The following is a 23,629-nucleotide window of genomic DNA, read 5'->3' as shown; positions in this document are numbered from 1 at the left end:
GGGGGGGTGGGGGTAGCGGGAGCTGGGCTGGGAAAAGCCCGGTGCTGGGGAGGGTGCAGGCAGCAGTGGGGTGGGAGGGGGGGCTGGGAAGAGCCTGGTGCCGGGGGGGGGGGCAGCAGTGGGGTGGGAGGGGGATAGCGGGACCTGGGCCGGGAAGAGCCCGGTGCCGGGCGGCAGGCGGGGGCGGGGGGCTGGGTGGGGAAGAGCCCGGTGCTGGGGAAGGCGCAGGCAGCGGTGCGGCGGGCGGCAGTCGTTGAGGGGGGGGGAGCTGGGCGAGGCAGAGCCCAGTGCTGGGGAGCGGGTAGTGGGGCGGGCGGCAGTCGGGCGGGGGGGAAGCTGGGCTGGGAAGAGCCCGGTCCTGAGGCGGGCGGGGGGGCTGGGAAGAGCCCGGTGCCGGGGAAGGCGCAGGCAGCCGGGGAGCGGGGGGCAGCCGTGGGGGAGGGGGATGGCGGGAGCTGGGCAGGGAAGAGCCCGGTCCTGAGGCGGGCGGGGGGGCTGGGAAGAGCCCGGGGAGGGCGCAGGGGGCAGTCGGGGGGGAGCTGGGCTGGGAAGAGCCCGGGGAGGGCGCAGGGGGCAGTCGAGGGGGGGAGCTGGGCTGGGAAGAGCCCGGGGAGGGCGCAGGGGGCAGTCGGGGGGGAGCTGGGCTGGGAAGAGCCCGGTCCTGAGGCGGGCGGGCGGGGCTGGGAAGAGCCCGGGGAGGGCGCAGGGGGCAGTCGAGAGGGGGAGCTGGGCTGGGAAGAGCCCGGGGAGAGCGCAGGGGGCAGTCGAGGGGGGGAGCTGGGCTGGGAAGAGCCCGGGGAGGGCGCAGGGGGCAGTCGAGGGGGGGAGCTGGGCTGGGAAGAGCCCGGTGCCGGGGAAGGCGCAGGCAGCGGTGCGGCGGGCGGCAGCCGTGGGGGCGGGGGGGAGCTGGGCGGGGCAGAGCCCGGTGTCGGGGAGCGGGCAGTGGGGCGGGCGGCAGTCGGGGGGGGAGCTGGGCTGGGAAGAGCCCGGGGAGGGCGCAGGGGGCAGTTGGCGGGGAGCTGGGCTGGGAAGAGCCCGGTCCTGAGGCGGGCGGGCGGGCGGGGGGGGCTGGGAAGAGCCCGGGGAGGGCGCAGGGGGCAGTGGGGCACGAGGCGAGCGTCGCCCCCAGCACAGAGGCCTGGGGCGGGGATGGGCGGCTGGCGGGACGGGGGTGGGGGGGGAAGGGAGGCCAAGACGGGTCAGGCCCAGACCCGCCCCCTCCCACGGATGCTCGTGGGTACCTGACCCTCGGCTGCCCCGCCCCTCACCTCAGCCGCGGTTCCCAGCCCCCGCACGCACGGGGTGGGGCAGGCTCAGAGTCCACCCCTCAGCGGCCCGTGAGAGCCAGGCACCACCCACCCGCCCGCGGGGCGAGGCCCCCAGTGCGCATGCTCCCTGCCGGCACCACAGCCGCCGCGGAGCCCGGGGGCGCGCTTTTAGTCCCCTCGGGGTGTGCGCGCGCAGGCGGCCGTCAGAAGGGGGCGTGGTTCCCTGTGAGGCGTGGGCGTGGCCTCGGGAAGAGGCCTCGGCCGTGCGGGCTCCAGCCTGGGAGCCTGCCGCGGCGTGGTGCGGCGGAGGGGGCGTGGCCCCGCGAGGGGGCGTGGCCCAGCGCTGAGTGCCGCCCTGGCCCGCTGGCGCGCCGGTCGGGGCAGGCGGGAGGCAGGCGGCGGAAGATGGCGGCGGCCGCGGCGGCGCTGCTCTCGGCCTGGTTCTGGAACGAGCGCTTCTGGCTGCCGCACAACGTGACCTGGGCGGACTTGGCGGCGGCGCCGGGCCCGGAGGGCGGCGGCGCCTGGTACCCGCAGGCCGGGCACGTCCTCTCCGCCTTCCCGCTGGCGCTGGGCATCTTCGCCGTCAGGCTGCTGTTCGAGAGGTGAGAGCGGGGCCCGGGGCTCCCGCCCGCCCGCGCCCCCGGGGCCGCCGCCGCCGAGCTGTCTGGGGACACGGCTGGGCACCGCTCTCCAGAGCATCCCCCGGGGACCGGAGCTGGGGAGCCCTCCGCCGGGGACCCCCCCCCCCGTGGCTCCCCCGGGGACCGGAGCTGGGGAGCCCTCCGCCGGGGACCCCCCCCCCCGTGGCTCCCCCGGGGACCGGAGCTGGGGAGCCCTCCGCCGGGGACCCCCCCCCCCGTGGCTCCCCCGGGGACCGGAGCTGGGGAGCCCTCCGCCGGGGACCCCCCCCCCCGTGGCTCCCCCGGGGACCGGAGCTGGGGAGCCCTCCGCCGGGGACCCCCCCCCCCGTGGCTCCCCCGGGGACCGGAGCTGGGGAGCCCTCCGCCGGGGACCCCCCCCCCCCGTGGCTCCCCCGGGGACCGGAGCTGGGGAGCCCTCCGCCGGGGACCCCCCCCCCGTGGCTCCCCCGGGGACCGGAGCTGGGGAGCCCTCCGCCGGGGACCCCCCAGGGCAGGGCCAGACACAGCTCTCCAGAGCATCCCCAGGGACTGGCATTGAGGAGCCAGGCCCCCCAGGCACACCCACCCACAACCTCTTGGGGACAGGGACAGGGCTAATTTTCTAGAACATCCTTAGGGACTAGAGCTGAGGAATTGGCTCCCCAGTGCACTTCCTCCCATGAGGAAAGGGCTAGGGAGAAGTCTCCACAGAATTTTCCAGCACCCCACAGGGTATGTTCCAAGCTGTCCAGGGAGAGCTTTCCAGAGCCCACATAGGGACTAGACTTGGGTACCCCACAGGGTATGCCTAACACGCCCTGGGAGCAGGGTTGGAGAGAGGTTTCCAGAGCATTTTCCAGCCCCACAGGAACCAGAGCTGTGCATCTCCTGCCCTTGGGGGTTCCACCACTCATCTATGCAGGGGACATCTTCCCCACTAAACTCAGGTGCAGCTCAGGCTCCCAAATTCTCAGGATCAGAGACCTGCATCTTTAGATGTTGTATGTCAGGGAATGGGAGAGGTTTCTCTAGGTGTGGTACCTGGGGAAATCTGCCTATCAGTAAAGGCCAGACAGTGATATTTTCTTACTTTCCAGAAATGTTGTGAGAGTTAATAGCCATGAGACACTGGGAGATTTTCAGCCATATGGTAGTATGCAAGCTTTATTTGTGTGTGAATTGCTACCTTCTGACCAGCCAGTTTGTTGAATGTCTTCTGCAGTTCAGAAATGCTGTTATGAGTCTGAGCAGGGTGACAGAATGACATTGGTAGAATTTGAAGTCCCCTTTAGCCACAGGAAAAATATAGCATGGGCAATAGCAGGGCAAGCTTCCTCCACTCTGCTCTTCCAGCGTATCTCAAATCTGAATGTAGACAGGTTTCATTCAGCCCTTGGCCCCTTTTCTCAGACTGCCAATGAGGGAGCCAGGTAGTCCCAACTGTGGCACTAGTTTTTGTGATGGGAGACACCTATCCACTAGAAAGCTGATGAACACTCACCAAACCCACTTTGTACAGGTCACCAAACAGCCTTCAGGTACCTATAGGTACGTCTACACAGCAAAAAATAGATGAGTCTTATAGCCTGGGTCAGCTGACTGAGACTCGCCTGTGGGGCTAAAAATAGCAGGTGTAGCATGTTGGGGCTGGAGCCCAGGCTCTGAAATCTGGTGAGGGGATAGGTCTCAGAGTGTGGGCTCCAGCCCAAGCCCAAATGTCTACACTTCAATTTTCAGCCCTGCAGCATAAGCCCTGTGAGCCTGGGTCAGGTGCATTAGGGTTTTGGTTGTTTTGCTATGTAGATGTATCCCATGACTCTCGATCATTAACAACATAGCTGAAGTTTGTGACAATATCTATCCCTTAACCCTTTCATCCTCTCATTAAAATACGCTTATTTGCTGCGGATGTGCTCTTGTGCAGCCCTCCAAGCACAGCCAGGTTAGCGGTGTGGGGGACATACTCTATGAAATGTTCAGTCCACACTCGCTAATAAAACACATTTGAAATTGTGTGATGTGATATCTCTGGATTCTTAAAGATCCTTCTTGTAAATTTATTCTGGATGTGCAAATTAACTTTTTTGCTAATGCTCTGTGAACTTGCCATTCTGTGACGCACTTCCTAGATTTTTGGATCTTCTTTACATGCAGTTCAAAGATGGATGTGGGGCTTGTGGGGTTTAATTCAAAACATTTATGCAAAAACGTATCTTCACATCTCAATGTGTGATTTAGGATATAGAGACTTCAATTGCTTTTACCACTTGGCCTGCACAGCTGTTGGCCATGCTGAACTGCTTCTTCTGTGTTACAGTTGCTAATAGTGAAACTATTGTACAGGTTGATACTATTTAGCAAGTCTATTCATTCTCAAAGCTGTTTGTTACAGCTTTATCTCTAGACTTAGGAAACGGAGAACGGTGGGTGTAGGAATAGCATCCTGTGTGTGGGGGGGGGGGGGGAAAAAAACCCTGAAAGCATAGAATCTTATTCATATTCGTGTCAACTGCATGAAGAAAGGGAAATGTACTGAACAGTATCCAAAGTAATTCTTTGAGGTAACACCCATTTAGGATTTAAAAAATCACACACATGCATCTGATGAAGTGAGCTGTAGCTCACGAAAGCTTATGCTCAAATAAATTGGTTAGTCTCTAAGGTGCCACAAGTACTCCTTTTCTTTTTGCGAATACAGACTAACACGGCTGCTACTCTGAAGCACACTACACTGTTACTATGTGAGGCTTTCCCTCTGAAGGATGTGGGGAGTTGTTTGCCCAATCCCATTTACGCTATAAAACATGAAGCTTAGTCATGTCTCTTGATGCTTGCTTCATGTACAGTAAACCTTAGTTAAGTTTGCATGAAAATAAAATGGAATATTACATAACACTAGAAAATGTACTGTAGGGAGCAGCTTTGAATTTGCAGGGAAATGCACAACATGATCTAGGGCTTTTACATCTTTGAAGTCTGACATCCGGATGTGTTGTTGCTTCAGGCTTGCGATGGTTCAGCCAAGTACTCTGAGAATTCAGTTTTCTTTCATTTCAGTGCCTGTAAAGCTAGAAAAATTGTGATTGTAGGCTAACCCAGGATAATTTCTTCAGACAAGTGAAATGCAATTGCTTGCTGCTGTCCTGCACTTGAATATTTTGAATGCTTTGTCCATCACGGCATCTGACCCAAAGCTAAAGATAAAAAATGGTTAGCTCTGCCACAGTTTTCTTGTAAAACTCACCAGAGTGCAGAAAAAATAGATGACTTGCCCACCTGGTCTGTTACTTTGTTAAACTCCTCCTAGTTCCAAGCAAATAATTGCACCATATGTTGCATCTTGATGATGGGGGACCTGCATATGGCTTAAAAAACATTGGAATGTCTCTCCTCTCATTAGAGTTTCAAATTATTCATAAATAATAGACTTGAAAATGTTTGTTCTTCTCGTCTCGTGCATGAGTTCCCTGATTGTTTCTCATTGTACAGCCAAGTGCAGGTCAGATTTTATGCATAGGTGACATAGAAGGGGGGTGTTCGGCATTGTTTCCCAAAGGGCTTTTACACAGGGAGACAGAGGGAAACTAACCAGATAATTTTTCTGTGCAACAAGGCAAAACCTTTTATTTATGAAAAGGGCTGTAGAAGGAAACTCACTAGGGAACGAGTCAATTTCCTTTTGCAAACTTTATATGTAAAGTGCTATGGGTGTTGAGCCAGCATAAGTGATCTAGGACATGAAAGAAGGGGGGTGGGTGAAGGAGAGAAGAAGAAAGAACAAAACAGTAACAGAAAAAGCAACTCTTCCCTTCTCTCTCCCTCCCCCCTCCCTCCATCCTGCCATCAAAAAAAAAAAAAAAAAAAGCAGGGGTTGGGGGGACAAGCATCCCAGAATTCCTCTGCTCTGTCTTCTGAGGCTCGTCTTCTGAAGCATCATGCCATCCAATGCAAAGGACCTGGGGGCACAGTTCCCATCTTAGAGTGCCAGGACTGGTCCTGGCCAAGGGTCCACACTCGGTAGCAAACAATGACAGGAAATTGTGTGATGTAATGTTCTATGTTACAGGGATCAGGATGGAATCCCTCCTCCTCTTCCCATGTACAGCACTGAATAACTGGCCCAGGGATATTTGTTTTGGGGAGAAGTGCAGAATATTATAATTTTCCTTTGAAGCATCAGGTATTATTAGCTGCTGGCAGAGATGGTACCACACTTGATCTAGTACAGGAGCTTCCATGTTAACACTTTTTATCATCACCATAACTTCTGGGTTATGTTTCCTGGCTTTGTGGTTCATCTACATCTGAGAGCTTTTCTATACCTTTAATGAATGTTTTTTCATACCTCTATCCCACTATAGGTCAGGTTTAGTTTGTATTTTGCAGAAGCATATAGTCAGAGAGACGGGTCATGCTGATACCTGGCTTGTTTTTCTAAACTTGCTGCCTATTCATTTAATTGGGTGACCCCAGGTCCTTGTGTTGTGAAGGGGTAAAGGACACTGCCTTATTCACTTTCTTCACACCATTCATGATCTTATAGACCTCTATTATATCCCCCCCACCCTAGTAGTAGGGTGCCACAAGTACTCCTTTTCTTTTAGATGAACAGTTCCAATCTTTAATCTCTCCTCATGTGGAAGTTGTTCCATACTCCCAATAATTTTTTGTTGCCCTTTTCTGTATTTTTCCAATTCTAATGTATCTTTTTTTGAGATGGGGGTGATCAGAACTGTAGTCAGTATTCAAGGTATGGGCATACTGTGGCTTTATATAATGGCGTTATAATATTTACTGTCTTATCTATCCCTTTTCTTATGGTTCCTAACACTGTTTTTTGACCGCTGCTGCAAATTAAGCGGACATTTTCAGAGAATATCCACAATGACTCCAAGAACTCTTTCTTGAGCTAACAGCCAATTCAGACCCCCATCATTAGTATAGCTGGGACTGTGTTTTCCAATGTACATTACTTTGCATTTATCAACCCTTCCCTGCTATTCCTCCTCCCACCTCACCACTTTGAACATGTCATAAACGTTCACATTTATCTAAAAATCCCATTGTGCACATACTACCTTCCAGGCCTTGGGAATTATTAAATCAAATGGCTTCCTTGACACATAATTGGCAGTAACACTGATGACTCAGAGATTGAACTGTATTTGCAGTTCTTTTGCTTTCTGTGGCTTTCTCCTTCCTCCTCTCATTCCCCCATTCTTTCTTCAGCATTATGAGGAAGTGTGGGTTTTCTTTCTTGAATGGTTTGTTACAGCAACACACAAGTTTCTCTTCTAACTAAATGTCATCTTGATGCAGAGAGCAGTTTACAAAGAGATCTGTGAATCTTTAAGTTGACTGTAAACAGGGAGGTGTCCCCAGCGAGCAGTGTGTTCCTGTCTGGCTAAGAAATCTCCCTGGATTTTTGTTTCCCATAAGGCAGAGTTGAAAATTAGTGTCTTGTAAATCATTTACATATCTAATAAAGTGAGATTATGAAGGAGAGAGGCTGCACAGAGGCTCAGCCTCTGATCTTGAGAGTGCAATTTGGTAATTGGATCCCAGCTGCTGAAAGGTGCATTGGTCATAAATTTTATTATCTAGGGAAAGTTTTTTGTGTGTATGTCTTTTCTTTCAAGATGGGGTGGGGACTCAGCAGGCAAAATAGAATGTTGCCCTGTTGGAGGTTGCATTTGGGAAGGAGAGCTCTTCAGAGAAGATATTTGTGCTCTTCAGGAGGAAGAAAAGACAATGCAGACCACTAAGAATCCCCAACCTCTGTTTTGTCCCCATTTCTGCCTTGGTTGTCCATCAGGCAGACAGGGAAGGTGGTTGTCTTGATATTTTTGGGAGAGCAGAAAGTTAGACTGGGCATTTGGGTGAGAATTGAGTGAACAAAATATATCTCCAGTGGGATGAATCACAGTGCCTTGTTAATTCTGAGACTGCTGCCGTGGCAGATTGCAGAGTCGGTAGGACAGCTCATTGAGATATTTTGAATTGCCATTGACTTTAAAGGGCCATACTGATACCCACATCTCTCCCAGTTCTGGAATCCATAGCACCTGAGTTGTTGCTGACTGACCTGACCTAGCCTGCATTCACCTCGTGATATGTCTCCTGTAGTGTTAGGGTATGTCTACACTGCAGCGTAAGCTCAGGGTTAGTAGAACTTGAGTTAGCAGACCCTGGGTTTGTTAGCGTTGGGCTTGAGTGTCTACGCTCATTTGTAACCCAGGTTAGGAGTTGTTGAACTCTGGGTCCCAAACTGGGTGTCCAACGTATCCTCCTGGGGTCCAACCACCCATATCCAAACTTCCTAGTGCCCTCCCAATATGTGGTCACTCTAGCCTTTTGTTCAAGGGAAAACTTGACTGTCCAGCAGATGAAGAGAGCCAGCCTGGGGGGGGGATACTTTTAGTGGACTCCCAGAGCACGAATCTAATGGGGCTGCATCTACACTGCAAAGCAACAGAGTTTGAACCCTGGACATCAGCTTGACTCAGGCTCAGACCTTCCACTCCTGTGGAGTCCTGGGATCTGGATTAGCATGATTTGTGTGTAGATGGAAGGAGAGGTTAGGCTTGAGCCTGAGTTCAAATCCTGGGCTTACACTGCAGTGTAGACATACTCTTAGAGAGAGACACAGAATAGTTGTTCAGATACTTTTCCGCATGCTGAAACTTCAGGCCCCTGGAATGCTTTTCTATCCCAGTTTTGGGCAAGTTACTAACATCTAAGTTTCCCGGTCTCTAAAATGGGGTTAATGATACTTAGTATGCTTTGTAATGTACTTTGAAATCCTCTAATGAAAAGTGCTGTTCAAGTTCAAAGTATGAAGATGACTGCACTCCTCACTTTATACACTTGTGCTCTGCAGTGACCTGTTGTTGATGCCATCTCTAGCTGTGGGTTGAGTTTATTGCAGGTTGTAGTATGGATCTTGTAATATACAGTTTGCTAGCATTTGTCAACAATAAATGCATTGTACAACCCAGTTTACAAATAGAGACTCCTGATATCTGACCTAAAATCTAAGTTGCATTGCTCTCTCCGTAGTTTCAGAGTAACAGCCGTGTTAGTCTGTATTCGCAAAAAGAAAAGGAGTACTTGTGGCACCTTAGAGACTCACCAATTTATTTGAGCATGAGCTTTCGTGAGCTACAGCTCACTTCATCCGATGCAGTGAGCTGTAGCTCACGAAAGCTCATGCTCAAATAAATTGGTGAGTCTCTAAGGTGCCACAAGTACTCCTTTTCTCTCTCCATAGTGAGAGTTGTTTGCGTATTAGGGCATGGCTACACTTGCAGATGTAGAGCGCTGTGAGTTAAACCTGCCTTTGTACAGCGCAGTAGGGAAAGTGCTGCAGTCTGTCTACACTGACAGCTGCAAGAGCACTGGCGTGGCCACATTTGCGGCACTTGCAGCGGCGTTGGGAGTGGTGCATTGTGGGCAGCTATCCCACAGAGCACCTCTTCCCATTCTGGCACTGTGGCTTGTGGGAAGGGGGCGGGAAGTGTGGGGCATTGTGGGTCCTGTCCCAATGCCGCATGATGCATCGGTTCACATCCCAGCATTCCCTTTGCTTCCATCCACATTTGGAGCCATCTTTCAGTGTTTTTTGTACTGTGTGCTCTGTCTTCCCTTTCGGTCTGCGGGAATGGAGCCCGAACTGCTGAGGAGTATGCTGACGAGTCTCGTCAGTGCGTCATGTTTGGCAGTCGAGTTATTCCTTAAGATCCAAAGTGACAGTGAGGACTCAGACGATGATATCGACTCGAGTAACGCAAAGGACACAAGTTTGCTTGCGGCATTCACGGACATGCTCACCACCATGGAACGCCGCTTTTGGGCTCGGGAAACAAGCACTGAGTGGCGGGGTCACATCGTCATGCAAGTCTGGGATGAAGAGCAGTGGCTGCAGAACTTTCAGATGAGAAAAGCAACTTTCATGGGACTGTGTGAGGAACTCGCCCCCACCCTGCGGTGCAAGGACACTAGATTGAGAGCTGCACTGACGGTGGAGAAGTGGGTGGCTATTACAACCTGGAAGCTGGCAACTCCAGACAGCTACCGATCGGTTGCTAACCAGTTTGGAGTGGGGAAGTCAACCGTTGGAATCGTGTTGATGCAAGTTTGCAGGACCATTAATCGCATTCTGCTCAGAAGAACCATGACTCGGGATAACGTGCATGATTGTGGCTGGCTTTGCACAAATGGGTTTCCCTAACTGCGGAGGGGCGATAGATGGGACGCATGTTCCAATTCTGGCACCAGCCCACCTAGCCACTGAGTACGTTAATCAGAAGGGCTATTTCTCTATGGTTCTCCAGGTGTTTGTGGATCACTGTGGGCATTTCATTGAAGTTAACGCAGGCTGGCCTGGAAAAGTGCATGATGCACGCATCTTTCGGAACACTGGCCTGTTCAGGAAGTTGCAAGCCAGGACTTTTTTCCCAGACCAGATGATCACCATAGGGGAAGTCGAAATGCCCATTGTGATCCTTGGAGACCCCGCTTACCGTTTGATGCTGTGGCTCATGAAACCCTACACAGGGAGCCTTGACAGCAGCAAGGAGTGGTTCAACAACAGGCTGAGCTGGTGCAGAATGACTGTGGAGTGTGCTTTTGGCCGTTTAAAGGGTCGCTGGCGCTCTCTGTATGGGAAGCTGGACCAGGCCGATAACAGCATTCCCATGGTTATATCCACGTGCTGTACCCTCCATAACATTTGTGAAGGGAAGGGTAAAAGATTCACTCAGGCATGGAACTCGGAGGCTGAATTTGAACAGCCAGAGAGCAGGGCTATTAGAGGGGCCCAGCGTGGGGCTGCAAGGATTAGGGATGCCTTGAGGGAGCAATTTGAGGCTGAAAGCCAACAGTAATCTCACGGGAGTGAAGTGCGTTAGGAATCTGTGTTTGCTACGTATGATACACTGACTTGCAGTGCCTGTTGCTTTCCTCGGCTAAGGTTTTTCTTTTACGTTATGCAATAATAAAGAATGTTTTCAAAGCCAAAAAATCAATTTATTGAAAAGAAACACAACACATCTGCTTGGGAAACACAAAGGGCAAGGGGGTGCGGTGGGGAACGGTACAATTACAGATTTGCGTATGTCCTGTCTGGAGTGCTGTGCAATGCGTGCTGCACTTCAGGATGGCTACACTGCATGGTGACGGGGGCTGAGCACGGTGGGTCAGGGTCATAGTGTTCAGGGCTGGGTGGTGAAGCTACAGGTGTTGGAGGCAACGGGTGGTGGTAAGAACCTGGATGTTGGGAAAAGTGGTTTGGAGGTGACATGGTGGCACAAGGGAAAGAGTTTTGGGACAAGGGCTGCAGGGTGAGGCAGGCGCAGTAGTGCTCCACCTGCATGGCTATGAGCGCCTGGATCGAGGCCGCTTGGTGCTCCATGTTGCTTATCAGCTGCTCTGTGCTTTGGTGCCAGCGATCTGCATTCTGCTGGCGGACCGTCCTTTCACTCTCCCGCCACTCCTGTGCTTTTTTTTATTTTCATTAGTTGAATGCTACATTACTTCATGCAGCATGTCCTCTTTGTTTCTACGTGGCCTCTTCCTGATTCTTTGCAGCCCCTCGGCCGTGGATAACATGGATGGCTGAGATCTCAAGGTTGCATCTGTAAAGGCAAAATGCAACACTTAACAGAGGCAGCATTGTTCACACCAGACAGAGCAATGATTCCCCTGTACTCAAGGGCAAGCACAGTATACACAATAGCATAATTTGCCTGTCCCAAAGCAAGCACACATAACCCACCAGAGCCCCAAAATGGTGAGTAAGCACAGGGTCAAGCGTGACTGATTGTTTCACAGCTGTACCGTCCTCTGGGTTTCTGTGCCTTGGGGAGAGCCAACAGTGGCAGGGGGCCCCTATACTGAACACTGTCCCCACATTTTCCACAGGAGTTCGTCCTGGAAGATATCTCGCTGCTGAGGGTGACCAGTAGAAGACCCTCCCTTGCTTCCCTATAATGCGGCTTCCGCCCTGGCCCATATGCAGCTTGCCTGTGTGCAGCAATGGTCCTCCCCGCCCCTCACGGCACAGTGGCACGGACAAGTTAGCCTTACCGGGACAAGGACAACAGTGGCTCTCCCGAAAAACCTGCGCAAGCACATTGCCCAATTTCTGGCTGAGACCTTTGAAGAGATCACTGAGGCTGATTACCGCGATGTGAGAGAGCACATCAATGCCCTATTCCACATCTAGACATGCATGCAGCCCTAACCCTCCTCGCCCCAAGAGCCCGCACTGAATAACTTCCTTCCCAAAATAAAAGCCGCTTACCGGGAACCTCCTCTGGTGTTTGTCCTTCCCCAAGCACTGGCCGCCGCAACTGGCTACCTTCCTCCTGGCTTGAGAACAGCTCCTGACTGCATGCATCTTGGGATGCCAGTGTGTCTTCCTGTGCTGGAGCACCCTCACTCCCGCTTTGTTGCTCCTCCTCCTGCCTTGTTGCACTGGCCTCTGAGGTGTCCATGGTGGTACTCGGCATGGAGGTGGGGTCGGCCCCAAGTATTGCATCCAGCTCTTTGTAAAAATGGCAAGTTGCAGGGGCAGCACCGGAGCGGCGGTTTGCCTTGTGAGCCTTGTGGTAGGCATTCCACAGCTCCTTCACTTTAACCTGGCACTGCAGTGCGTCCCAGTCATGGCCCCTTTCCATCATGTCCCTTGATATCTGCCCGAAGGCATCGTAATTCCTACAGCTGGAGCGCAGCTGGGACTGGACAGCTTCCTCCCCCCAAACACTGATGAGGTCCAGCACCTCACCATTGCTCCATACTGGGGCTTGCCTGGCGCGTGGAGGCATGGTCACCTGGAAAGAGTCGCTGATAGCACTCTACGCCTGGCTGAGAAAACAGGAAGGGATTTTTCAAAATTCCCAGAGAATTTAAAGGGCGGGTCTGACAGTTGGTCACCTGAGGGCTGGGCAGTAGAGTTCAAAGTGATGACCAGAGTGGCTAGAACAGGCATTGTGGGATACTTCTGGAGGCCAATCACAGCGCAGTAACGGACCAGGGCGTCCACGCTGGCACCGTGGCATTCCAGCAGTGGCGCAGCAAACTTTATTCCACTCACCGAGGTGGAGTACCAGCAACGCTGTAGCCGTGGAGACAGAGCGCTCTACGTGCCTTCCAGTGTGGCTGGGCAGTGAGCTAGGGTGCCCGGGGTTCCTTTATTGCGCTGTAATTCGCAAGTGTAGCCAAGCCCTTAGATTTATTGCTTTTGTGTTCAGCCTTCAAAGCAATCTTGCTCAAATGAGTGATAAGTAATTCAGCTCAGGGAAGTATCAGGGGGTAGCCGTGTTAGTCTGTATCCACAAAAACAACGAGTCTGGTGGCACCTTAAAGACTAACAGATTTATTTGAGCATAAGCTTTCGTGGGTAAAAAACCACTTCTTCAGCTCAGGGAATGTTCTGTGGGTTGTCAGCAGACAGGAATTCTTTGGGAATGGTAGGCAGAAGGACCAGGGGCATTTCTGTAACATTTAGTCTTGATCTTTCACCCAGTCCACATGATGATGATTTTACTTAAGTTTTCCTCCACTTAACACTGGACAGCTGTGCAGCAGAATTAGCAACACAATTAGCACACACAGAGAAACACCTCCGTTAAAACTCAAACAAAAAAATCCGTTGACTGGACCTGTAAAAGGTGAGAGAAAAATAACAAATATGGGACAAGCAATAGTTAAACTAAAAATCAATGTTTGTACTAGAGCATCATCTTGAGGTATTTAAGTGTGGAAAGGTGGACTGGGACAGGTCTCAGAGGGGGTGGAGTGGGAGGGAAAAAGTCCCACATCCACCACAACAAAGGTGCATTTACTTGCCAACCTGAGATGCAATGGCGAGAAAAGTGAAAAGCAGGCCTTTCAAGAGTGACTAGTGATTTTGGGTGTCCAACTTGAGGTGCGTTAAAAGAATTTCAGAAAGTGCTGAGCTCCTCCCCTCTAATAATCAGCTGCCTTAAAGGTGTCTCAAGATGCGTGCACAAAATCACTAGTCTCTCTTAAATCTTGGACATTATTTGAGCACTCCCTGGGTCAAGATTCCAGGAGAAAGTCTTTAATGTATCTGAGGCCTATAAAGTTTAGGAGTGTAAAAATGAAGCAAAAATAAAATAAGTGTCAAATTACAATAATTCTCTCCACCTTTATAGGAACCCATTGTAAAGAATTCAGGCCCAGTGTTGCTTAAACTAATGAGCAGACATGTTGCTACCTTTAGAGCAAGCTGTAAGTGATGGAGGTTCCTTGCTGAGAGTTGCAGTAATCCAGTCTTGAAGCTACATGCTGCTGTTACAAGGTTGTAATGGAATATAGTGCTAAGGTTGTGCAAATTGTGCATCTGAAAATCCACTCTTGGCGCCCAGGGAATATTCTAAAGTGACATCAAGATTTTTGAGCTTGCTCCCACAGAATCCCCTTAAGTGGAAACATACAAGGATGTTCTCTTTATCTTGACAACTTCTACCCAGCAGCAAGACTGGTTTTCTCAGGGTTAAGAGAAACCTATCCAACTGGCAAAACAGAGACCATACCTGGAGCCATAGAGCAAGAAAAATATAACAGCCTGCAGATAATATTTATTCTACATTTAATTATGGTTACGCATCAAATATGCCCATCCTGGACAGGAAATTGCTAGCAACAGCCATTTTGGAAGATGGTTGTCGGTCGCAGTTCTGGTTGAAAACACTGTTGCTAGCAGAGTTAATAAAGATATAGTATAGACAGAGCCAAAATGCACTCTCTTAAAAGTGGTGATGAATTCCACAGCTGTCACTGAGTTTCCCACCTGCTTCTGAGGCTTTGCCTACACTCCCTCGCTTTTAGCGACACGGCTGTGCCACCATAGTCATGCTGCTAAAAGGCACACAATGTAGCTGCTGTTTGTCAGCAGGAGAAAGCTCTCCTGCGGACAAAAAGCATCCATCTTCCACCCCCACTCCCCCCACGAGTGGCAGCAGTTTTGTCGACAGCTGCTGTTTGCCAACAAAGTGCTGTTCACACAGGTGCTTTTCGTCGGTAAAACTTTTGTCGTTCGGGGGGGCGGTTAACACCCTGAACAACAAAAGTTTTGCTGACAAAGTTCCAGTGTAGACAAAGCCTTAGACACAGCCTGCCTCTACTGCTGTCTGTGCCCCATTTGCTTGTGATGCTTCTTATCCCTGTGCGTTTTGTTATGCACCCAGCATTCCTTTATAGCTGCTCTGTAGGCTTTCTGTGTGCTTGTCTGAACAAGCCAAGGTCTGTTACATTCATAGCCTGGGGCAACCTTTTATTACTTCTAAATAGTCATCTTACCTTTTGATGTTTTTAAAATCAGCTGTTTTTTCCCTAGGCCATTTGAAAAAAAATTACCTTTGTTTTCAAAGAATTCAGCTATCCAGGAATATCCTGGTATGAAGTTTTGGTAACAAAAGAATAACATGGCTGTCAGCCTAAAGTTATCACCCTCAAAACTTTGTCCCAAGAAATTTTTATCCCTTATCTATGCATCTTTCTGTGAAGAAGTAGTTAGTAATTTAATGGTTTGATTCCCCCGTCCCCCCCCAAATGCATCAGATCTTGAGTTCTAAAATAATTCCAAGATAACGACAGTGGTGAAAATATTTGAGACCCATGTAAGATTGAAACCAATATTTGTCTCCACTTATTTGAGTCCACCTACCCACCTTACGGTTTTCTCCTTTAAAAAGGAATAATCTGAATTTAAAAAAAAAAAAACTAACCGAATCTATATGTTCATAGACAATAAACTGAGGAGGAGTCAAGATCTGTAACCATAGCTTTGTCTTAGTTCTAATCAAAGATGTGCAGGTAACATCCCACAAAATGAAAAGAAAACGCTTGAGATCTTAAGGTTCCATATATATGCTATATAGCCACAGTTGTAACTGGCTCGTTATTTGTCTAACATCTCTTCATCCCACTGAAGAGGACAGTTGAGAGTGATCAGATCAGAAGGTTGATATGTTCCAGCAAGAAACATTGTTTTTCCATAAGAATTTGATATAGATCATGACTGCTCTGCTGGAGCCATTCTGAATTGGGCAAATACGAATAGCATGTATTTGCCCTAATGCAACTGCTGCTGTTTGTCTTGTTCCATCTTAGAATACTCAAGGAGCTGACTGAGGAGATATATGAGCCATTAGCAATTATCATTACCAGTTATCTTTGAAAAGTCATGGAAGATGGGAGACCTTCCACAAGACTGGAAAAGGGCAAATATAGTGCCCATCTATAAAAAGGGAAATAAGGACAACCCAGGGAATTACAGACCAGTCAACTTAACTTCTGTACCCGGAAATATAATGGAGCAAATAATTAAGCATTCAATTTGCAAACACCTAGAAGGTAATAAGGTGATAAGTCAGCATGGATTTGTCAAGAACAAATCGTGTCAAACCAACCTGATAGCTTTGTTTGACAGGGTAACAAGCCTTGTGGATGGGGGGGAAGTGGTAGATGTGGTATATCTTGACTTTAGTAAGGCTTTTGATACGGTCTTGCATGACCTTCTCATAAACAAACTAGGGAAATACCTCCTAGATGGAGCTACTATAAGATGGGTGCATAACTGGTTGGAAAATCTTTCCCAGAGAGTAGTTATCAGTAGTTTACAGTCATGCTGGAAGGGCATAAAGAGTGGGGTCCCACAGGGATCAGTTCTGGGTCCGGTTCTGTTCAATATCTTCATCAATGATTTAGATAATGGCATAAGAGAGTACACTTATAAAGTTTACAGATGATACCAAGTGGGGGATCGCCTGGTGCGTGGAGCAGGCGTGGTCACCTGGAAAGATGCGCTGAGACCACTGCACGTGTCACCAAGCAAACAGGAAGGGGACTTTCAAAATTCCCAAGGAATTTAAGGGGTCGGGCCCATGGTTGGTCACCTGAGGGCAGGGCAGTAGAGTTCAAACCGATGACTAGACAGGCAAGAACAGGCATTGTGGGACACCTCCCAGAGGCCAATCGCAGCGCTACAATCGACCAGGGTGTCTACAGTGATACAACCCTGATAATCTATGATTGATTCAGTGTCACCATGGCGCTGTAGCCCCGGCGCAGAAAGCTGTACACCTCTTGTTGCGGTGGTTTTTTTTACAGCGCTGCAACTGTGCAGTTTCTGCACACTAAGTGGCTTGGCAGTGGGTACACCTCAGGAGTTACACTGCAGAAAGCTGCTTTACTGTGCAGAAACTTGCCAGTGTAGACAAGGCCCAGGTATTTTCAAAAGTAATGGCACTACAAAGGCTTCAGCATTCACCACTGAATGCATCTGATGAAGTGAGCTGTAGCTCACGAAAGCTTATGCTCAAATAAATTGGTTAGTCTCTAAGGTGCCACAAGTACTCCTTTTCTTTTTGCGAATACAGACTAACTCGGCTGCTACTCTGAAACCAGCACTTAGTTTAGACATTCACACCTATGTGAGCTTTTGTTTTTCAGTCCCTCCTTTGTGAGTGACATACACTGACTAAAGTAATGTCTATGTTATGGGTACTACAGTGGCACTGCAATGGTGCCATACTGTAGACTCTCCATACAATGATGGAAGGGGTTTTTCCAGCGCTGCACGAATTCCACCTCCCTGAATGCCGGTAACTAGGTCAACAGAAACATTCTGCAGCAGGGGTAAGTTGGCATGACTTCGATGCTCAGGGGATGAATTTTCCACACCTCTGAGCATCATAGCTATGTCGACCTAACTTCTAAGCATAGACCAGGCCTAATGTTCTTATTTAGTAGCTCAGCTGGTGTTGACAATGATGAGGATTGTAGTGTATGCAAGGGTTTGTCTTCACTGTCATGTTAACTCTAGTTATAACTAGTGTTGCCCCCAGCTTGAATCTTATCAATGTACAAAAACCCTTAACCAGAGTATAGTGAGGCTTTTAACTTGAGTTGGCTGTCCCATTAGGGGGTACAGAGTACAACTTATGTCAGCACAGCTTGTCATCTGCTAACACAGTAATTGTGCCACTTGGGTTTTATTTAGCAGTGTGGCTGGTCTCACTTGAGTTATCTACACTTGAGTTGACTCTGCAGTGAAAAGGTACTCTATGGCTTCAACATCACTTAAGAATTTTCCCCTTTCAGTTAATTAGAATATTTATGTTGGTGTTTTTACTGCTTTCTGATTTTACTTAGGGTTTTTATTATCTGTTGATCTATGTAAAAAATAATCATCTTCGTCATCTCTGGACCAGAGGAAATACTGCATTTTTGGCTTTATTTATAAAACAGGGGCAGTGTTTATTAATAGTCATCTCTCCTTAGACTCTGCAGAGACTGTTAGACTGTAGGGAGGGAGCAACGTTTTAGCTCCCATATCTAGAGTTCTTTAATTCAGTGACAATTCTACGTACGTCTTCCAGCCAGGAAGCAGCTGAGGCTCAGGGACTGTTTACTTTTTCCTGGTGCTTGAGCTGAAAGGGAGAGTCATGAATAACCCCTCTTCCTGTTGTGAAAGCTATTGTTCCACTAATTGTGGTAGTTCAGAATCTTCTCCAGATTATCTGTGGAGTTTCAATTCATGTTTTCAAACTAACTTTCTCTAGAGCAGTGTGTGGAGAGGAGGGGGGAAGATCATAGAAAATAGAACTGGAAGGGACCTCAAGTCGTCATCAAGTCTAGCCCCTTGCTCTGAGGAAGGATCAAGTAACTCTAGAACCATCCCTGACAAGTGTTTGTCTAACGTGCTCTTAAAAACCCCCAATGATGGGGATTCCACAACCTTCCTTGGAAGCCTATTCCAGAGCTTAACTACCCTTATAGTTAGTTAGAAAGGTTTTCCTGATATCTAACCTAAATCTCCCTTTCTGTCGGTTAAGCCCGTTACTTCTCATCCTACCTTCGGTGGACATGAAGAACAATTGATTAGTTCTTTTTATAAAAGCCTAACATATTTGAAGACTGTTGTCAGGTCTTCTAACCCTGTTAGAAGTTACCATTTAAGTAATGAAGAAATCCTGTTTTCTGTTTATACTTGGGGACCCGTTGTAATATGTTAGAAATAAAACCTCTTATCTATCAATAAAACTAAATTATTTTGGTAAATTGGAATTTCCACATTGGACAGGAACAACCTGAAATTAATACAGTACTCTTCCCTGTTTATGGGATTGTTTAAGACTCTTCTCAGTCATCCTTCTTCCCTCTGGAGCAAGACCACTTCTAAACTGTCCTTAGAGGGAGGGTGGTATTAAATAGACCAGAACTGAAGTGGATGTTTATTGAATCGGGACAATACCCCTGCTTAGGAGGTTGGAGGGTGGGGGTGAGGTTAAATTCAGTAGTGTCTGTAAAGTACTTGGAGGCCTGTGCTGGCAGGCACGATATTAATGCATGCATGCATGTTTTGGTCAGAATCTAAATAATAATACTCTACAAGAATGAAGTTCTGAAGGATGCCTTGCTTCTTTGGGCACCAGTTGCAGCACCTCCATCTGAAAAAATAGCGTGTCTGCATTCCTCTTGCAGACCAGAAGGTACTTTTCAGAGTGTCACAGCAATGGAAAAGAGACTGCTCAGAGTTGCGAGGGACCTACTCAAGTTTTCAAGATTAACTACATGCCTCTCCCTCTCTTCATGTACTTCTACCCCAGGCTTTTTGCGTACTTTGTGTACTTCTTTGTGTACTTTTATGTACTTCTACCCCAGGCTTTACTAGCAACTTCTTCCATTTCTTTCTTCCTATCATTTTCCAGGATTATGTGGCTTCCATTTTAGAGAGTTATGGATTATTGGGTGTTGGTTTTAAAATGTTGGTGATGTATACCTTTATTCAGTGGACTCCAGGCTCTTTACAAACTTTAATTAAAGCCTCACAACATCCATGGCAGGTAGAGCTGGGAATAGAAACCAGGTTTTCCAATTCCCAATCCTATGCCTTACCCATAAGGACATCTTTACCCTCTTCTTCCTTAAGGAGTACACTCAAATTCTCTAACACTTGTTCTCTAACACTTGTCCCATATGTTACAATTATGTATCCATTCAGAAGCATTTCAAACTCTGGTTCCAATAAGGTGTTGGCTCCCTCCATTTCTAGAGGTGGTTCTTCCAGATCGCAGGTGAGAAACATTAGTGAGGAAGCTTGTCCTGCTGCAGCTGCACTAGTGCTGTGAATGCACAGCAGACCTCGGTCTGCAGGGCTCCATCTAGCACTAAAACCCTCTGCTGATGAGGATAGAAATGCTATAATACAAACTCACCAAAGAGACTATCCTGTAACCCTCTGCCCCATCTGTTCTCACTGCATTACTCTGTTCCTTGGCATTGGCAAAAGGAAATCCTGGGGCCAGCGATTATACAGTACCAGCTTGAAAAAGGTTGCATTGGGCAAAAGGGGCGCTTTTCTTGAAAAGCGTGTTTTGGGTAGTATGGACTATTTGTGACCACTAGAGCCAAGATAATTTAGTCTCGGAGAAGAGGAATTAATTTCTTATTTTAATCGGACTCTTCCTTTGGGATTTTCAGGTTTATTGCCAAACCATGTGCCATAAAGCTTGGCGTTCAAGACCGTGGACCTCATAGAGCTCAGCCCAATGCAATTCTAGAGAAAGTGTTTACATCCATCACTAAGGTAAGTCACTCTTCAGGTTCTGCAAGAGGTTCAGGCACATAAATGAAAACTGGGCCTCTTTTCTCTTGTTGCCTTAGGGAAATACACTGCACAGCTCACATAACTCTCTGATGGGAATTTGTGTACAAAAAATACTGGTTTCTCTTGGTAACTTTTGCTCCTTGCTTTAGTTCACATATGACTGTGTCCACCTCCTTCTCTGTTTCCGGCAGTGTTTTTAGTTCTGTCTGTGCTTGAGCCACCGTGTTGCAAGCAGAAGAGTGGTTTGATGTGAACAAAGTGAGAATATGAGTTCTTTCAGGCCCCTGAATTTCTGTACAGGGTGTAACTCTCAAATTTCCAGTGTTCACTAAGAGACTCCCCTGCATTTTTCACTCTTTCCTTGGAAGTTACCACTCTCTTCCTTGGGGACCATTCTTGTGCTGGTCTTGCTGGTCAGTCCCACAGATGCCTTCTCCGGATTACTTCTGCAGACTTGGATAGCTTATCACTACAGAAATCTAATTGTAGAAAGAAAGCAGTTCAATAATAAATGCTAACAGAAGAGTCCAGTTGAGGGATAGACCATTGAATGTTGGCAACAGATTTTCTTCTGCTTATTCTATCGCAAAAAAAGCGAACATTCTGGGATGTATTAGCAGGAGTGTTGTAAGCAAGACACGAGAAGTAATTCTTCCGCTCTACTCTGCGCTGATTAGGTCTCAACTGGAGTATTGTGTCCAGTTCTAGGCGCCACATTTCAGGAAGTATGTGGACAAATTGGAGAGAGTCCAGAGAAGAGCAACAAAAATGATTAAAGGTCTATAAAGCATGACCTATGAGGGAAGATTTGAAAAAAATAGGTTTGTTCAGCCTGGAAAAGAGAAGACTGAAGGGGGACATAACCGTTTTCAAGTACGTAAAAGGTTGTTACAAGGAGGAGGGAGAAAAATTGTTTTTCTTAACCTCTGATGATAGGACAAGAAGCAATGGGCTTAAATTGCAGCAATCGAGGTTTAGGCTGGACGTTAGGAAAAGCTTCCTAACTGTCAGAGTGGTTAAGCACTGGAATAAATTGGTTAGGGAGGTCGTGGAATTTCCATCATTGGAGATTTTTAAGAGCAGGTTTGGAAAACACCTGTCAGGAATGGTCTAGATAATACGTAGTCCAGCCACGAGTGCAGGGGACTGGACTAGATGACCTCTCAAGGTCACTTCCAGTCCTGTGATTCCTCTCAGCCACTCTTTTATTTGAATATCTGCCTGTTAATGCTGTTTCACTTTTGAATGACTGAATCCTGCAGATTGTCCATAATTTGTTGAATACTGACTATTAAACTGATAAAATCAGACTTCCGTGTAAGGAAATAAAACAGAGACTTCTATATTCAGCTATGGTAACATTGCCAGCTATTCTGAGAGAGAATCTTCTTAGTGAGTGCAACGGTAGATGTTAGTGTCCTCAGTAAAAACTAGTCTCACTGGAGCTTAACACTGGGTTTGTTATGCAGCCTGACTTGCAGATAAGTAGGAGGAGGTTTGTGGTTTGCCAGTGTTAGGGAGGAAGCTCATGTATCAGTGTCTTTGAAAGTAATGTTTAAAATTAAACACGCACCCATGGGGGGGACTGCACTGTTCAGAACTTAAACAAAACTTCATTTGCCTGGACTGCTACAGCTGTTACTTACTATTGGCTTAGATCTGAGGAATCAGCACAGAGGATGACATTGATGTGGAAAAAATTTATCACCTCTTCTGAAACTAGTGTTCTATAAAACCAGCCTTATGACTTTTCCTTTTAGATGAGTGCAGATGCACTCCCAATGCAGAAACCTCCTTTCCAGGTAGCCTAAGCCCCTAAAGCCTACGTGAAAGGGAAAATATGGGTGTGATGGAATTGCAGAAGGGTGGCAGTAGTTCTAGCACTTCACCTTTAGAGCAATGATTTTTGTTGTTCTGATTATGTTGAACAATATGTGGTGGCCCTCTTTGCTAGTTCAGCACTCTGCGTATCAGTCTGGTTTTGTGGATAAACTTAAGTTGTGAAACCTGTTTGGCTTCTTTCGGTTGTAGTAATTCCCTGGCAAAGCTTATTAAAAGGACTAAAACTAACTTGACCTACCTCAGCAGTGGTCATTTGTAAAGGTTTAGTTCATTTTGTCTGCTCTTCTATACTAACTCATGTCACTATTTAAAAAAACAAAATCTATACCAGTGAAGCCCCCAGTCAGAGATTGGGCTATTCAGTATCAAACTGTTCATGTGAGAGAATTATGTTATATTTGTGAAGTTATAAACAGCAATCTACAGAAATGTCAACATCTGTGTATTATGCCTGTGGAATTCATAAATACTTAAGATGGGCCAAATCTGAGCCTTTATTTCAAATCAAGAGACGTTGTCATGTCATGACTATCCACTCCTGCTACTCCTAGGGGGATTCAGTGCTGACCATATCAGTGGAATGCTCAAGTTTTTATGCAGATTTCCGCTGATAGACCAGAGCACCTTGCTAAAAATTCCCTGTGTACTGTACTGTGTAATGCTAGTTACACAGTAAACAATATACCAGCTATCAGTGTTACTGTTCTTTGTTGCTGTGGGAGAATTGGAGGAGAAATAGGGGGGGAAACGTTGAACCCACTTACTTTTAAATAATGTATCTGAATTCTTGTTATGGTGGGTAACATGCGTGTGAAGGCTAAACGTGAATATAATTTTTATTTTTTTTTTAGTGGTAAGAGTTCAACAGATTTCTCCTTCTAAAATTGAATTTTTAGCAGATTACACCTTTCCTAGCATGATTTTTCATTCTCTTTCTCTACATCTCAATTTTGTGACAGAGGTCAGAGTTTAGAGGGGAAATGTCTCAGACAGAAGATTGGGAGAGAAAGAAGTCTCTGTGGAAGGTTGGGGAGGCAGAAGAAATGTCTGACTTTTGTTTCATTTCTTCTCAGTGTCCAGATGGAAGAAGGTTAGAAGGTTTGTCAAAGCAGCTAGACTGGGATGTTCGAAAGATCCAGCGCTGGTTTCGCCATCGTAGGAACCAGGACAAACCCACCATCCTCACTAAGTTTTGTGAGAGCATGTAGGTTTGTGCAGAGACCAAAATATGGCCTCAATTCAAGCTCCACTTGTGC

General features: G+C 48.0%; 1 protein-coding gene across 2 annotated transcripts in view; it reads left to right on the top strand.

Moving 5' to 3' along the window:
* Positions 1-1,654: 1,654 nt before the first annotated feature.
* CERS5 (ceramide synthase 5) overlaps positions 1,655-23,629 on the top strand; it is a 43,229-nt gene continuing 21,254 nt past the window's right edge. The window contains exons 1-3 of one of the 2 annotated variants that reach the window (XR_012635827.1): positions 1,655-1,873; positions 20,405-20,510; positions 23,447-23,577. Coding sequence is in view for 1 of the 2 variants with exons in the window: in XM_074934932.1 (XP_074791033.1) it covers positions 1,674-1,873; positions 20,405-20,510; positions 23,447-23,577 (437 nt within the window). In the remaining variant the exon portion in view is untranslated. The remainder of the gene's footprint in view (positions 1,874-20,404; positions 20,511-23,446; positions 23,578-23,629) is intronic. The other variant, XM_074934932.1, reaches the window with a different exon arrangement.

This window comes from Natator depressus, chromosome 20 (genome assembly GCF_965152275.1).
Source record: "Natator depressus isolate rNatDep1 chromosome 20, rNatDep2.hap1, whole genome shotgun sequence".
Taxonomy (NCBI): domain Eukaryota; kingdom Metazoa; phylum Chordata; order Testudines; family Cheloniidae; genus Natator; species Natator depressus.
Note: the sequence above shows the minus strand (reverse complement) of the source record. Positions and strands in the feature narration are given on the sequence as shown.